General features: G+C 35.4%; 1 protein-coding gene across 7 annotated transcripts in view; it reads right to left on the reverse strand.

The window, feature by feature from the left end:
* Window positions 1–667: 667 nt before the first annotated feature.
* SPDL1 (spindle apparatus coiled-coil protein 1) overlaps window positions 668–18,350 on the reverse strand; it is a 31,965-nt gene continuing 14,282 nt past the window's right edge. For 6 of the 7 annotated variants that reach the window (XM_082456440.1, XM_082456443.1, XM_082456444.1 and 3 more), the window contains exons 8-11: window positions 17,667–17,807; window positions 12,910–13,013; window positions 12,135–12,322; window positions 7,595–10,203 (exon numbers count right to left, since the gene is read on the reverse strand). In XM_082456440.1, the coding sequence (XP_082312566.1) occupies window positions 9,665–10,203; window positions 12,135–12,322; window positions 12,910–13,013; window positions 17,667–17,807 (972 nt within the window). In that variant the 3' untranslated portion in view covers window positions 7,595–9,664. The other variant, XM_082456446.1, reaches the window with a different exon arrangement.

An 18,350-nucleotide genomic window follows, 5' to 3' on the forward strand; every position in this document is an offset into this window, starting at 1 on the left:
CAGAGAAAGGACAGTAAAATTAATCCAATCTGAGGAACAAAAAGAAAAAAGAATGAAAAAGAGTGGAGATAGCTTAAGGGATTTACAAGACACCATTAAATGGACCAATATATGTATTATAAGGGGTCCTAGAAGGAGAAGAGAGAGAGAGAGAGAGAGAGGAAGAAAGCTTATTCAAAGAAATAATGGTTGAAAACTTCCCTAACATGGGGAAAGAAACATGTCAAGATTCAGGAAGCATAGAGAGTTCCAAAAGGTGAATCCAAAGAGACCCACATTGAGACACATTATTATTAAATTGTCAGAAGCTAAAGACAAGGAGAGAATCATAAAAGAGAAAAGAGAAAAACATCTTGTCACATACAAGGGAACCCCCATAAGACTATTAGCAGATTTTTTTCAGCAGCAACTTTGCAGGCCAGAAGGGAGTGGCATGATATATTCCAAGTGTTAAAAACAAAAAAACCCCTGCCAAACAAGAATACTCTACCAGGCAAAGATGTCCTTCAGAACTGAAGGAGAGAGAAAGAGGTTTCAAGACAAGAAATGCTGAAGGAGTTCACAACTAGACTGGCCTTATAAGAAATGTTAAAAGGACTTCTTCAAGCTGAAACAAAAGAATGCTAATTAGTAACTGGATAATACGTGAAGGTATGTATCTCACTGGAAAAGGTAAATATAAAGTTTAATTTAAAATACTCATGTTGCAATGGTGGAGGATAAATCACTTATAACTCTACTAGGAAGGTTAAAAGACAAAGTAATGAAATAAAACTACAATAATTTGTTAATGGACACACAAGGTAAAAAGATGCAAATTGTGACATAATAAAACAAAATTCGGGGGAGGGGAGTAAAAATGTAGAGCTTTAGTATGCATTCAAAGTTAAGTTGTTATCAGCTTAAAATAGACTGTTATAAATATATGTAAACTCTATGGCAACCACAAAGGAAAAACCTATAGTAGATACACAAAAAAATGAAAAGAAAGGAATCTAAGCACACCACTAGAGAAAAACCACCAAATTACAGAGAAGAAAGCAAGAGAGGAACAAAGGAATTATAAAACAGCCAGAAAACAATGAACAGAATGGCGATATTAAGTCCACACCTATAAATAATTACTTTAAATATAAATGGACTGAGTCTCTAAAAATAGGAACTTGGCTAAGATGGAAGAGCAGGAAGACCCTGAGCTCACTTTCTCTCATGAGCACACGAAAATGACAACTATTTACAGAGCAGCTATTGATAAGGAAGACCAGAATCTGCCAGAGAAGACCTTCTACAACTAAAGATATAAAGAAGGAACCACAACGAGACAGGTCGTAGGGGCAGAGTCCAGGTACTCTGGACCCAAGACCCATATACCCTGGGAAGATGACGCACAAACGGGAGAATAATTACAATTGCAGACGTTCTCCCCAAGGAACAATGGGTCTGAGACCCACATCAGTCTCCCCAGCCCGGGGGTCCTTCACTGGGAAGATGAGACCCCAGAATGATTTGGCTTTGAAGGCCAGTGGGGCTTACTTTTGGGAGACCCAGAGGGCTGTGGGAAATAAGAGACTCCACTCTTGAAGGGCACACACAAAATCTCACATGCTCTAGGATCCAGGGCAGAAGCAGTAATTTGAAAGGAGCCTGAGTCAGACCCACCTGCTGATCTTGGAGGGCCTCCTGGACAGACAGGAGGTAACTGGAGCTCACCCTGGGGACACAGACACTGGAGGCAGTCATATGGGGGAGCTCATCCTACCATATGGACACTGGCGCTGGCTGCCATTTTGGAGTCCTCCCTCTACCTTATTAGCACCAGGACCCAGCCCTGCCCACCAGCTTATCTGCACCAGTACTGTGACGCCTCAAGCCAAGCAACTAGCTGGGCAGCTCCCAGCAGGTAGGCTGCCTTAAGACCCCCTGAGCTCACAGTGACACCAAGACATGACCCTGTCCACCAGAGAACCAGGAACTTGGCCCCAAATACCAGTGCGCAGGCACTAGCCCAGGACCCCACGGCCCAGCAGTCAGAGACCCCAGGACCCAGCTCTGCCCACTAATGGACAGGCACCAGCCCTGCCCACTAGCAGACTGACACACCAACTCTACACTACCTTGATTACAACAGTTTTATAGTAATTCTCAAAATGAGGTAGTACATGTTCTCCAACTTTATTCTTCATTTTTAAAGTTTCTTTGGCAATGTCAGTTCTTTCCATTTCCATATACATTTTAGAATCACATTTTTAATTTCTACAATAAAGGCTGCTTGGATTTTCATTGAGATTGTGTGGAATCCATAGGCAAATTTCAAAATTCAGTTTTTGCTTTAGATACTTTGAGGCTCTCTTGTTAGGTGCATATATGTTTGGAATTGTTCAACCATCTTGATAGATTGACACCTTTACCATTATATAATGTCCTTCTTGATATGTAAATTCATGTTTATAAGGGACCTCAGGGATTTGGAGGCTAACATGGAAAAATACCAGACCATGAAATGCAGTAACACAAAGTAAGCTTTATTGCATGGTACTTGGACAGGATTGCCTGAGAGAGGAAGTTCCTCACAGCATAAGACTATACAGAGGCTAGAAGTCAGGGGCCACCATCCAGGAGGGAACTCCTGGGGAAGAAGGGAACTGGAGGGAGAGCTTACATGTCTACATAATGTTGCTAAGTAACATGGCAGCCATCTGTATGTCTTCCTTAGAAAAACGTCTATTCAGATCTTCTGCCTATTTTTTTTTTTTGGCTGTTGAACTGTATGAGTTCTTTATATATTTTGGATATTAGCCCCTTATCAGACATATGATTCACAAATATTTTCTCCCATTCAGTAGGCTGCTTTTTCATTTTGTTGATGGTTACATTTACTGTGTAGAAGCTTTTTAGTGTGATGTAGTTCCACTTATTTTTGTTTTTGCTGTCAGATGCTTTTTCAGCATCTATTGAGATGATCATATAATTTTTATCCTTCATTTCATTAATGTGGCATATCACATTGGCTAATTTGCAGATGTTGAACCATCCTTGCATCCCTGGAATAAATCCCACTTAATCATTTTGTATGATCCTTATAATGTATTACATTCGGTTTGCTAATATTTTGTTGAAGATTTTTGCATCTATGTCCCCCAAGGATACTGGACTGCAATTTTGGGGTTTTTTTTGGTTGTTTGTTTCAAATATGCTCTTGCCCCTTTCTCTCTCCTCTTTCTGGGATTCCTATTATGTGTATGTTGCTATGTTTGATAGTGTCCAGTGAGTCCCTTAAACTGTTCATTTTTTTCATTCTTTTCTGTTCTTTAGCCTAAATAATCTCAATTGGCCAAATCTGACGTTGAATCTCTCTAGTTTCTCATTTGTTATTGTACTCTTCAACTCCAGAGTTTTTATCTGGCTCCTTTTAATAATTTCTGTCTCTTTGTTGATAGTCTCTACTTGGCATTGCTTTTATGGTTTCCTTTAGGTCTTTGTCCATGCTTTCCGTTAGCTCTTTGAGCATATTTTAAATTGTTGATTTAAAGTTTTTGTCTAGCAAGTCCAATGTCTGGGCTTCCTCCTGGACAGTTTATTAATTTCTTTTTTCCTATGTATGGGTCATACCTTCTTGTTTCTTGCATGTCTTGTAATTTTTGTTGAAAATTGAACACTTTGAGAATTATAATGTGACCATGCTAGAAATCAGATTCTCCTCCCTCCCTAGTTTGTTGTTGCTGCTTGTTACAGTCATTGCTCCAATTTTATAAAATGACTTTTCTAAACTAATTTTGTAAGGTCTGGGTTCCTTGTTGTGTTTGGCCACTGAAATCTCCATTCCATTAGCTTAGTGATCAGCTAGTGATTCATCAGAGATTTCCTGAAATGCCAAGACTCAGCTGATTTTTCTTGATTAATTGTTCACCTTGTTGCTGTAAACCCTTGATTAGTTTCCAGAGTCTAAAAAATGTGGTTCTGACTGTCCTTGCTAGTTTACTGGCTGATTTTGTGGAGGGACAGGCTTTTGCTGTTTCCTATCCACAATTCCTCTCTGATATCACCCACCATTTTACTTTTATCTAAGAAAAAGAATGGAGATTCTATCTATCTACCTACTATCTATATCTGCTATGTAGAAAGAAAAAAAAAAAAAAAGGAAAAATAAACCATGAAATTTAAATGGTTCCTGGTGGGAGAAGGAAACAGTGATGGAAGCTGTATTTCCTTAAATATACCTTCTTTTGTACATTTTATTTTGGATCCACATATTTTACAAAATTCTAAAAAAATTAAAATATTAAAGGATTACCTAAACAAACTATTCTCAGAGTCATAAACTTGCTAAAGTCTAACATTTATATGGAGAAATTGAGATCTGAATTCAAGTAGTCTAACTACAGATGCTACAACAGTCACTATTATGCTAAACTAGGTAGTATTGAGAGACATAACATAGGTAAATCACCTAGCAAATCAATAAACATTAGCTCCCTTCCACCAATACCTTACTTGAGGAGAGAAAACATAATTACTTTGTCATCTTTGTTCTAGGCCCATACACAGGGCTCATGATGTCTAATTAGTGAAAACCGAATAAATCAAGGCTATGATTATAAACATTTGACCATAAGGCCACTTTTTGAATAATGATGAGGAAAAAAAAGTGCCTACTAGAATAGTCATGTTAGTTTTACATTTTCCTTGTAAAAATAAAGGTTTGAAAAAGACTAATTATTTTTGATTATGTAAACATACATGAACACTTCCGTTGAGTCCAACATGGACACCCCACTGGTACCTGAATAAAAGTCCTCATCAAAATCGAAATACCTCCCACTCCTATTTTTCTGTTACCACCACCACTAATGCACATATAGCAGATATATCCCTTTCCCACAGAGTACCACGTCCTATTTTGCCAACAACTCTTGACCACTTTGCTTCTTTAAACAGTATCTTAAATCCAACCACCACTCTATAGTCCCACTGCCATTGCCTCAGTTCATACTTGTATTTCCTACCTGGACTACCAAATGGCCAAACTAGTCTTTTCTGCTTCCATTCTTATCTTTTTCTAAATTCATTTTCCATTATGACTCCAGAGTGTTTTTACTGAAAATAAATTGAACAGTTTATTAAACCTTTTAAATTTGTTCAGTAATTGCTTTGCTTATATTGATTATTCAGTTGCTTCTCATCATTTAGTGTGGCAGTTTTTCAAAATATATTCCTAAAAGACTCAAGACTCAGTAGAATTGCTTCAGTCCCCATGAGTGATAAGGCAGACGCTGGATGGATAATGTTCTCATCCCTATTCTTTAACTCTCAATCACAGTTGCTCAACTTGTTTATAAGTCTTTGTAAGTTTTCGTTTGTAAAATAGATTTCCCTAACTCACACTCTTCATGATTTTGCTCCTAGCTATCTCTTCAGATTCAATTTACTGTTACTGCTCTTCGCAAGCCCTATACATCCAGCCATCTCAAAGTCTTCAGTTTCCTGAATTAGGGATGTTGTTTCATACCTTTATTGGTTGAACAGCTATTTCTTCCACCTGTAATGCTATTCTCTGTGCCTTTGGAAACCACTGAAGAAATCTCAGCTTAGAAATGATGAAAATTTAAAAAAGCCCCCAGAGGCAGTTTCTTGTTTCCTTCTCTGTTCCTATAGCACTCTGTACACGTTATTACAACCTCTACCACTCTACTTTTTTTCATCGTTTACTAATGCTTGTGACCTTGGGCAAATAACTTAACCTCTTTGAGCCCTTGAGTTCCTCATCTGTAAAATTAGGATCAGTAAGGTATAATATCTAGCTCATAGAGATGTTGGGAGGGTTAAATGTGGTAATATGTGAAAGGGCTTAAGAGTGCTTGGCACATTAGATTTATTCAAATGTTATATATAACTATTATTACTAGTAATAGTACCAACTACCACTACTCATCTATGTGGGTCTATTAAACTGTGAGCTCTGAAGGCTTACTTTTGCACCACTAGCACCTAACTCATGATAAAAACTCAATGTTGGAAGGAATTGATCTACATTCTATAATATGCAGGAATATGGTGGTCATTCATGTTATTATCCTCAGGTTAAAATTATTTGTTCTCTAGTGCCTTCAGCTACTGCTTTTTATAAGAAATATTATTTAATATGAAATTTCTAACTTCCTTAAGAGTATACTTTTTATAGCAAATTAAAATTAAAAGTTTATTAGTTGATTTATTTAGAAGTGAGAGGCAATTTCCTTTTGCCTAACATATTTCAATAGACATCTAATTAACCCACTGTTAATGGTTAAGTATGTGTCAACTTGGCTGAGCCACGAAACCTAGATATGTTGTCAAACATCATTCTAGATGTTTCTGTGAGTTCTTTTGGATGAGATTAACATTTAAAGCTGTGGACTTTGAGTAAAGCAGATTTCCCTCCAGAATGTGGGTGGGCTTACGCATGCAATTAGTTGAAGCCCTGGATAAAACAAAAGGCTGACCTCCCCTGAACAAGGGAAGCTTTTGTAGCAGACAGCTTTTGGACTTGAACTGTGCCATCAGCTCTTCTTTGGGTCTACAGCCTGCCAGCCCACTCTGCAGATTGTGGACTTGTCAGCCTCTCTATTTACAAAATGCAGTTCCTTAAAATAAACTTCTCTTTCCAATACATCCACTTAATGTATACATGAAATTAAGTTATAGACCAGGCTATAATCATTTACAGGAAAAAGTCTTTATTTGTAAAGTTTAGAATTGAAAATATATATTATATGTGTATGTGTATGTGTGTGTGTGTATATATATATATAAATTATATGTACCAGGGAATTAAGAATCCCTGAAGTTTCTTTTTTCTTCCTTTATTCCCTTTGATAACATGCTATTATCTATACAGAGTAAAAAAACAAAAAGGGGATAAATTATAGCAGTTTTATTTTAAATTTCAAAATTATATTTTTCATGTAATTGAGACATAAAATTTAAATCATGTATATGAATACAAAGATGAACATATGTGTTTTATACGCTGACAAAATCTAGTTACAATATAATATATATTTTTAAACCAAGTTTTCTATTTTCACAACACAGTGAAAAACTACGTTCATAAAAATGTACATAGGAAAATATAATAGTTAATGTGTTCTCTTTTCAAATATATATGGCTCTGAAGGTACTTTAAAAATCTATATACAATGTAACCAATAAATTTGTAATAACACTTTCCTTCAGCTAATGGTTTATTCACTGTGATTCATAGTTCATCACTTAAGGAACTCTCCTGGCTAGAATCACAAACACATTTTGAATGTTTGGTCAAAGGAGCATGAAAATGCCAGTTCCTGGCACAACGAGTAGAAGGAAATAACCTACAGGATGGTATACTTCAGATAAAGACAATCTTAACTAACCTCCAGAGCAATCTTTTGGGCAAGTGGTACCTTACTCTCATTAAGTCTTTACTGCTGAGGGCACTGGGTCTCTGGAGTTGATTTGGAGGACACGTATACAATAGGGTGTGATTTCTTACAGGTTGCCTTTTCCAATTTGCTTGCAGTTTCTTTCCCTTCTTTAACTTCTGTTTGAAGCCTTGATTCAGCAGCTAACCTACAGGCATTAAAGCATCCACTCTGAATTCAAATGTGGTTAGGAAAAATTAAAGAAGAAACAATCCTCCATTATAATGGACCTCTTAATGAGACATGGTGATTTTTTTTTTTTTAGGTATATAAGGAGAAAAATTATAGTTGACTTCAATACCATTAAAAAAACTCATTAAAAAAACTAAGTCACTGCTGCACTAAAAGAACCTTTTTATAATTGATATATCAATAGACTTAATTTTTCAAATGTCTAAAGAAATGTCTTTAAGGTTGAATAAAAAGCCATGGCAAAGCCTAAATTAAAGAATTAAAATATAATGAGGGTGCCTATCATGATAAACACAACTAACAAAAAATTTTTTAATGCTAGAGCAGTATTTTAATGTTAACATGACTTACAAAAGGCAAATGCAAGATAAAAATTAACAAGGAATCCTGGGCTGCATGAATAGATGTCTATTTATCTATTACAAAAACTCAAATTGAATTTCAACTAGCAAAATAATAATTTAAGAAAAAAAACAGTGAAGAGATATTTTAAAGTGCCTATAAGGATATTTTATAACAAGAGCATCAATTAAATTATAAAGCATGCAATAGTGAAGTTCCCAATAAAAGCCGTATTTATTATTACAATATTACCATAGGATTGTGTGTCTAAGTTAATCATGCAGAGAGCAAAAGGTTGGAAACATCTAAAGTTAGCAGATGGACTCACACACACACACAAAAACAAATGTTTTGTTATTTTATTTGTTTTTGTTTAGCAAGACAAAAAAATTCCAACGTGCTACTTGAGTCAAACAAGTAGCTAAATACATTTGCTTAAATAATTTTTATCAAGCAAAAAAAGGCAGAAAAAGAAATGAAGACAACATAGATAGTAAGGTTTGCACTGATCAATTCTGGAAATTCACTTCCAGGAATATACAATGGTCAAAACACACGTACACAGTGAATCACATATATACAAGCATAACCTGTTGAATTCAATTCAGAACTACTCGAAACCATGTGTGTATCAGATATCATTCATTTAAAGCTGCTTCTTCCTTGAGAATATTAAGCTTTGATTTTATGTGACTTATGGGTTATAATGTGATTACATAAAATTTCAAGAAATGGAGTAATACATTACTCCTATTACTAATTCTAATAACTGCAATATTGTTGAAGTGCTTTCTTTGTTGAATACTGTTTAGTAGCACTGAAGACTTGAAAACAAATCAGATAAAACATACAAGAAAGCCCTTTTACATAAGGTGGGCTATGTCTTACTATTTCAATTCGAATGCATACTAGTAAAATGTCTTATTCTGTACCCCTCCATCGAAGACTGACCCTGGGAGTACCTTAAAGATCTCCTTTCATAGCAGACAATCCAAGCTAACTATTTTCACATCAATATGCTTAATTTTTAGAATGTCTATTTATTTTAATTACATTTATCATTCCACTGCATAAAGACATCCTTCATCTTTTATCACCTTCTCCATTTTCCACATTCACTTCTTTTTTGCCCATTCTTGGTCCTGCCACACACACCAAGAACGTGCTTCTTATACCACCCTAACCTCAGCCACTGTACCTACCTTTTCCTTCCACTCACTTTCTCTCACCTTCTGCCTTCTATTATTTTAATTTTTTTTTTAAAGGATAAGGTCCTTAAAACATTAATTCTTACAGACATACATGTCTGACACTTCCTCTTTTAGTCACAAACTCAATTATGCAGAAACTAGAGGCTTTGAAGTTTGGGTGTAAATTGAAAATGAATTACCTTTGATATTTTAAAATGTCAGAATAGGTATTAAAGCACATTCTTGAAGGCTTAGGATAAACAATTTCAAAAGCCATAAAACATTTCACCTAACAGTTTTTTGGAAGGCTGAAATTTCTTAGACTAATGGAAAGCCCTTTTAGGAGATAAGTTAATTTTTTTTCATGGCAACTCTTGAACCAGGAAAAAAATAAAACTATACATTTATTCAAACCAACAGAACATTCAAAGAGGTACTAGACTGTGGTATTTCTGCCTCATGACACAGAAAAGTGTTACTTTTTTAAAACAATTCCCTTATTTAGGAGTCCTTTTCCCCTGTAATCATTTTAGTCTTTCTTAAAGTTTTAGAAAATCGGAAGGTAGGCAGATGAAATTGGGGAATTATACTGCATGCAATACTAAGAAAATAGATAAAGAAACAGATAGTGCAGTTCATGCAGCGATAGAGAAGAGATGGAGAGGGCTGCTCACTGCCTTGAAGGAAAGAGGACACTGACCTGGGAGAGTTAGGGGTGTTTCCACTTCTTTCACTTAAGGCTTCCGACTCAGCTGGAACTCCTATAAGTTTCACACATTTCTTTTCCTTCCTTGGCTGAATACCCACGGACAGATTTTTGTAAGGAGACAGAATGACTCCTGATGTGTTTACAGAAACTGTCTTTTCCAACTGCAACTTATCTTCTAAATTGTTAGGACAGGACTGTACCTCCTCTTTCTGAGGTGGTGATCTATAAACTTCTTCCTCAACAGCACTGGTGGTACATACATTGTTAGGGGTGGTTATATCCACAGGAAGTACCTCACGCCTCTTTTTGAGTACAGGCACTTCAATTTTCTCTGAGAAAAAAAACAATTAAAAATAGACCTAGTCAATAAATCAAACACACAATCAACATAAGGTAAAACTAGTTATAAATGTATTTTTTTCCTTTCTTTTTCCACTTCCATTCCTTTAAAACCCATTCATCTCCTTACTGAAATACATTGTCTTTAATCCTTTCTTTTTCATGGATTCCATTAACTATATCTTTTCAAGGTTATCTGGCTATAAATTTTTCCTTGGGATCTCAATATATTTGACTCTAGGAATGAACACTTAAATGTTCTCTTCTAGGGTTATGATAAAAGTTGCATGGGGCTTCATAAGATCTCACCATGGAAATCAGGAAGGATATAGTGGCGAAGAGTCAAGGAATCCAGGTACTAATCCTAGTGCTAACAACACTCTGCAGCTGGGTGACCTTGGGAAAGTCCTTAACCACTCTGAGCTTTGTATTCTTTCTTTTTAAACCTTGAATAATAATAGTCATCATTTATTGAGCAACTACTAAGTGCAAAGCACTGTGTTAATCTGCTATATGCATTCACATTTAATCTAAGGCAAGAGCTTTGTTTTCTTTACCTGTAAAATGGGGATTAAAAGCACCCATTGAGTGAAGACTCCATACTGTATCTTACAAGGATTAACATAACATCATTCCATCCCTTATGCGGGTCCATATACACAGTCACAGAATTAACTGTTCTAATTACCTTTTCTGTATCCCCATACCAATGTGTCTTTCATTTTCAAAATCAAAATATTAGTGAGGTTGGAGAAACCATGGTTGAATGTGGGGTTGGTGTTCCTGTTGGTATCACTATTGTTTTTAAATCAGTATTTTCCCTTTCTCTAGCACTGCTCCTTTGAAATCCACACCATCTAGATTCATTATACTTCCTCCTGCTTGCTGTATTCAGTTCACAGCAGACCTTTGAAATTTGAAATGGATAATCCTTAATCAGGACAGGCTATTAATCAGGGAAGGGAGAAAAGATGAGAGAAAAAGAAGCTTTTTTAACTATAAAGAATCCTTATTATTGCTGACAACCTCCCCACTATTGTTGAGAATCACTTCAGTCACTGAAATAATAATGAAGAGAGAGTTGTAGGCATGTGAACAGTATAGGGGCTGAAAAATCTATAACCTAAAACATGTAACAGAACTTTTTTTTTGGTCTAAGGACCATCACATTCTTAGACTCTTTTATTTTGGGCCTTTTATTTTTTAATTTACGTAATGTAAAATCACTTTTTTAAATGTATAATATGCAGAGCCTATATGCTTAGGCTATTTCCTATCTCAGTGATTAGACTTGATAGTTGTCCTCTAATATCTGTCCTGCTATTCCTTAATAGAATCCCAAAGATTTAGTTGGGAACATGGACCCTGAGAATCAAGGCTGAATTTCTCTGCTATTCCTATAGGCAGGTAAGGCCACGTGACTAAATTCTGCTCAAGGAGATATATGTTGATGAACAATGCAAAAGAAGCCTAGATCCTGACATTGACCAGTCTTAGAATGCCCCCTCCAGACTTTTATCACGGAGAGGAATAAATACCTATCTTGTTTAAGTCTCCATTATTTTAAGTTTTCTATAAACATTAGTATTAACTAATATAGCTCTCAAACATCAGTTGCCTCAACAAAACTGAACTCTTTGGTATTACATAAGATGCTGCAATCTTAAATGGAAAAGTCTCAAATGTCAAGGTTCTACTATATAGATATCCAAAAAGAATACCCATTATATTCATGCACATCTAGTACCCAGTTTCTCTTTGAATTTTCCTACACATTTTGTAGCAATAAATTTATTAAATACAGATACATAGCCACAAATTAGTTTGTAATATGATGTGCATAAAGCTGTAGCAAGAAAAAAAACTGCTATGATCTCTCAGAGCTTCTCATGATATAAGAGACAAAATATGAGACATACATACCTTCAGGTTCATACTTCAGTTTTAACTCATCTAGTTTAGCTCTCAGTTTCATATTCTCACTTTGGGAAAGCTGGAGGCACCTTTCATTCAAAAAAAGTTTTCGCTCAATATCCAGAGCCCGCTGGCTCTCAAATAATGCTTTCATTCGCTGGATGGACAATTCACCTTTAGTGCTTTCATTTTCTTTGCTATATTAATAAAAAAAAAGAGAGAACCAAGGAATATTAAAATGCCACAATAAGCAAGTGTAATAGTTAGTACAAATTATTTACTATATTATATATTTGAACTCTTAGTAAAATATATTTCCCTGGATTTTTAGTAACAAAGAAACAATAAGCAAAATAAGCTTTAACAATAGCAGTTTCAAATTAAAAAAAAATCTCGTTTCAAAGGAAATGAACAAAGGGGGGCATATTTTCCACATTTATGCATGGATAAATAAATTCCTTTAAGTTTTAAGTTACATGATATTTATTCTTTAAAAATTTAGACTATAAGAACATTTTCTACTTTAAAGTTCTTTTTTACTTACTAATCTGAAAAGCTTTATGAAAAACATAAAGAACTAAAAACATTTCATTATTCATTGAAAGTATTTTTCTTCAATAACCAGCACTAATTATATCTTGAATAAATTTCATTTGCTGCACAGAGGTATTTCTGTTGCCATTCCTTTCTGGAATTTTCTTTTGGCAATTTAAAAATGAAACTATTACCACTTATTATGAGCAAGTCAAAAGAGTCTCTGTCTTCCCAAGCCCCCAACACTTACTTTAAGTTTTCAAGCTTTATTTGAAGTAAATCTGTGTAATAGGTGTCATCTTCCAGAGCAACAGAGTTGGCTGAAGGCTTAGATTCCATACTTTCATATAAACTCTAAAGAAAACAATTCTTATTACTTAAAATAAGTAACAAATTAGATTAGCATAGGTTTATTAATAATAGTATCAGCTACCACTTATTGAATGCTTATCATATGGCAGCCACTGTGCTAAGCACTATCCACTTAACTCATTTACCTTCTGAAGTAGGTACAAGAATGAGCATTCCTCTCCTACAGATGAGGGAACTGGCTCACAATGCTACAGGCAAGTAAACTGAGAAGAGAGAATCTGAACGCAGATCTGTCTCCAAAGCCTATGGTTCTAAGTACGCCTGTATCCTCCCTCTGGTTTCTCTCTTCTGGCTTTTAAAATGGAAGAAACAAATACTCACAGGGTTTAATTCTGGCCTTTATGACAAAGCCATAAATTACAAAAATATGAACAAGAGTGGAGATCCTTATAGTTATTTTTGGTGCCCACTCTTCTGAGATTCTGATGGAATCTCTGTACAATTTCTCTAGGGGGAAAAAAAATGTAAATCTGCTTAAAAACATGTAAACAATTTCAGAGATTGCAGGTAAAAGTCCCTAATTTAAAGCTGTAATTTTCAAAGTCTAGTGCAGAGTCCACTAGTGAGCCACATACACCGGCCAATAGATGTTTTGCAAATTTAACCAAAATTGCAGTCCTTTCAACAGTTCTTACAAGAGAAAGAAAGTTATATAAACTTAAAATTTTATGATACACTAACGGCTACAATTTAGAATGCCTAAAAGGTTATTAACGTTTACAAAATATGTCATTTGTAAACTTTAATTAATTCTTTAGTGAGAAGATATCTGTGCTCCCTAAGTTAATTTATAAATTCAATGCAATCCTAATAAAAATGCCAACAAATTTTTTTTGGAGCTAGACAAGATGTTCACAGGGAAAAACAAACATGAAAGAATAGCCAGGAAAAATGCTGAGAAAGAAAAGCTATAGTGGGAGAATATCCTTACCAGACAAAACATACTATAAAACCTCTAAAATTAAAAGCATCAGTCTAATGTGCAGAGAGGTAGGCCAGTGGAATAGAATGGAAAATCCAGAAATAGACTCAAGCATAAATGGAAATTTGATATATGGTATAGGTGTCATATTAAATCACTGCCACAGGAACTTCCCTGGTGGCGCAGTGGTTAAGAATCTGCCTGCCAATGCAGGTGACATAGGTTTGATCCCTGGTCCGGGAAGATCCTACATGCTGTGGAGCAACTAAGCCCATGTGCCACAACTACTGAACCTGCGTGCCCTAGATCCCATGCACTGTAAATACTGAGCCCACTCGCTGCAACTACTGAAGCCTGCGAGCTCTAGGGCCCATGTGCTGCAACTACTGAGTCCACGTGCTACAACTACTGAAGCCCGCATGCCTAGAGCCCATGCTCTGCAACAAGAGAAGCCACAATGAGAAGCCTGTGCACTGCAACGAAAAGTAGCCCCTGCTCGCCGCAACTAGAGAAAGCCCACGCGCAGCAATGAAGACCCAATGCGGCCAATAAATAAATAAATAAATAAACCACTGCCACCAAGATTGACTTCTTAATAAATGATGCTGGGACAACTAGCTAGTTATTTGGAAAAGATAAAACTCGACTTATATCTCACACTATACACGAGAATAAAATTCAGTAGAGATCAGATCTCTAAATGTGAAAAGTGAAACTGTATAAATACTACAAGAAAACGTGTTAATTCCTCTATACACGCAGGCAAATAAATACACCTATAAAACAAGCACTATGATACATTATTGCCAGCGGGAATCGAAATTGGTACAAGCCATGTGGAGGAGTTTGGGAACATCTAACAAAACTACGTATTAATTTACTTTTGACCCAGCAGTTGCACTATAGGAATTATCCCTGACGATGCATCTACAACAATAAGGAAACGCAAATATATGCAAAATGTACTTTGTAGCACTGTATATATAGCACTGTATATAATTGCAAAATAATGGAAATAATCTAAATACCCAGACACAGGAGAATGTATGAGAATCCATACAATGGAATTCTTTGTTGCTGTTAATAAGAATTAGGAAGTCTGTCTAAACTGAGATGAAGTGATTTCCAGGTTAAAGTTAAATGAAAAAAAGGAAAGTATAAAAGACTGTGTTATGCTACATTTTGTCCAAAAAAAAAGGGAGAAAATAAAGCCTACATAAAGCTGCTCTTTTTGCAAAAAGAAACAGCATGAGTAAATCAGAAACAAATGAAATTGGCTACCTAAAGGGGTGGGGTGGAAACAGCGTAGAAGGGATGGGGAGACAGATAGGTCTCTGAGTGTATCTTCTTTATAGTTCTTTTAGAACCTTGTTAATGTTTCACATGGAAAAAGTATATACATAAATTCAACAAGGATGGATGGAGGGCAACAAAACAAAATAGAAACAGAAACAAACAAACCTAACTGTATTTCAGATGCATAACACACTCATACCAAACAGGGGTAAGGGAGGAGGGGAAAAAAAAAAACCCAAGTAACTTTTGAACACAGTATTTTGACTATATACCCTCAGGCTAAAAACAAAAAGAACTACAAACAAATCCTGAACTTTAGTGAGTAGGGTAATTCCGAAACTATCAATATATGTATCCTAAGAATGAGTAAATACGCAAATATATTGAGGACAATAACCGCCAGGTTTTCCACTGTTGGATAAAATGGGGTAGGCAATGAAGCCTGTGGTATCAGATTCAAACTGGAGTTATTAAGTATGAAATCAAGGTTTTCTTATGTGTATATATATATATATATAAATACATATACTCACACAAACCTATTCACACAAAACATTCATAAATATGCATATAACACATACATAAATACACTAAATATATGCACACAGACTTCTAGTTCTGTCTGCTAAAAGGGTCTAGAAGCGATGACATTCCAGTAAGCAATAAGCACATCTAGTGCCTAGTTTTGGTTTCTAAGTGCACTGTCCTCTTAAAGGAACCTGCGCTCCTTGCAGAAATGCTGATTCCAAGGCTGGGGCAGGTGAGCTAGGAATATCTTGTAATGCCAGAGTAAGGAAGTATTCCTACTGGCCAAATCTGGGTGATCAGAGTAAATAAAGAAGTTACAGACTACAATCCATAGGATAAAATAAGAATTCATGAGGCTATATGATATCAATAAATAAATAAGTGAGGAGGAAAATTCTTTTCAATCTCTTTATTATTCTTCTAACTAATAAATGTAGAAGGAATGATGAAATTATCATTTGGCAATCATCACAGTAATACCTGTTTCAGGCAAGAATCATCAATGGATGTTCAAGTATAAGGAAAAACAGATATATACTTGGTCTAAGAACTCCCCACAAGATATTTATTAATTACAAAGGGAAGAATCATAACCGTACACTGGAGAAACCTGGCAGGCATAACCACAACCAATCAAGGTTAATATAACCAGTTATGGTACAAACAAACATTATGTACCACCTGATGTACACATTGAGAAGGGTATAATAATACTCCTGTAGTATTCCCGTCAAAAATACATAGCCTGAGTCTAATTATATCACACACCCCCTAAAATGAGAGAAAATCTACAAAGCAAACGGCTGTACTCTTCAAAAATGTCAAGGTCATAAAAGTTAATGAAAGCCTACAGAATTGTTCCAGGTTAAGGGAGACTAAAGAGACTTGGCAATTAAAGACAACATATGATCACGGATTGGACCCTAGAAAGGAAAGCATTTGGGTATTTTTGTTTTCCAAGAAGGACATTAGTGGTAACTGGTAAAATGTAAAAGGCAACTTAGCTAAAACTACGTATCAGTGTTAGCTTCCTGATTTTGATCATTGTATCAATACTATGGTTATGTAAAAGGATAAGCTTCAACACTGAGGTACGACGTAAGGGTTAAGGGGTATCTGGTTTGCAACTTACTCTCAAATGTTTAAGATAAAAATGTACACACATGGAGAGAGAGAGAAAATAAAAAAGCAGATGTGGTGAAATTGATAATTGGGGAATCTGGGTGAAGGGTATATAGAAATAATTTCATGACTTTTCTGGGAGTTTGAATTTATTTCAAAAAATTTTAAATAGTTTATTAAAGACCTCTATGAATTCCAGTTGCCACATAATATTGGACAATGTGACAAAAATATTACTATGCATCCATTAAAAAACAGAGGTGGAGAGCACTGAAGAAGAATCAATTACTGGTAACACTCAACAGGAGAAACAAATCTCACTGACATAATGTTGAGTGGAAGACAGAAACAAAAGAGTATGTAATGAATGATTCCATTTATACGAAGTTCAAGAGTATCTGTACATGTAAAGCTGATAAAAAGTTAGAAGGTAGGAGTACTCACTTAAAAGGGACATGACGATGCTGCTCTGGAGTGCTGGAAGTATTCTATATCGTGAGCTGGGGAGTAATTATAAGGGGGTATATGTATGTAAAACTCATTAAGTTGTACACTAAAGATATGGGCACTCTGAGTATAACTGAGTTACAATTTACAACAGCAACAGATATGAAAAGCATAAAGAAACTAGAAGAAAACATTAAATATTGGTAAATCTCAACGGAAATTATACACTAATTACATAATAAAGAAACTCGTTCAAGTTAGAAGTATTAAGATACTCAAACCAAAATTTGGCTGTGTTTTTTAAAGGTGTTTATACATACCTTAAATTTCTCCAGATTCCTAATTTCACCTAAGAGATGTTTAATTTCACCATTCTTTTGCTCCAGCATGGCAAGTAACCGTTCCTGCTGTTCAAATTCAGCTTGAGACCCTTTCATTTGTAGCAATGTGGCGATTTGTAACTAGAAAAAAAAAATCCCTCCCCCCCCATAAAAATTGAGTGGGGGAGAGGAAGAGTCTGATAACCATATTTTCGATACAGTTCATATTTTGTACTAAATTACTTTGACCTCATTTTGGCAGCTAAACTAATTAGCTATTTCTAGTCTAATACTAGACTAGAAAAATTTGAAAACATTTTATACCAATAATCTAGTTAGACATAACTCTTTAGTACTTATTTAGACTACTTATGAGTGATATTTGAAGTCCATAACAATTATTTGTACTTCTGTGGAACATAATTGAACTGCATGGCTGTGGTCTGGAAGCACGTCACTTACGCAGTAAATGAGCCTGGCCAAATGCTGTGCTGTACTCATCATATGCACTCTCATTAAGGGTCTGAAGCAGTTTCTCAAAAATTTTGATTAACTTCAGTAGTATTAAGTGGGGGAAATTATTAAGCTACTCACATTCACAAATGTAAGATTCACAAAGAACAAGGATGGAAAGCAAAGGTAAAAGGCAATCTAAGGATATTGAAGCAACCTTTAATACAAGTA

The sequence above is a fragment of the Balaenoptera physalus genome, assembly GCF_965194825.1.
Source record: "Balaenoptera physalus genome assembly, chromosome: 3".
In the NCBI taxonomy this organism is placed as follows: Eukaryota; Metazoa; Chordata; class Mammalia; order Artiodactyla; family Balaenopteridae; genus Balaenoptera; species Balaenoptera physalus.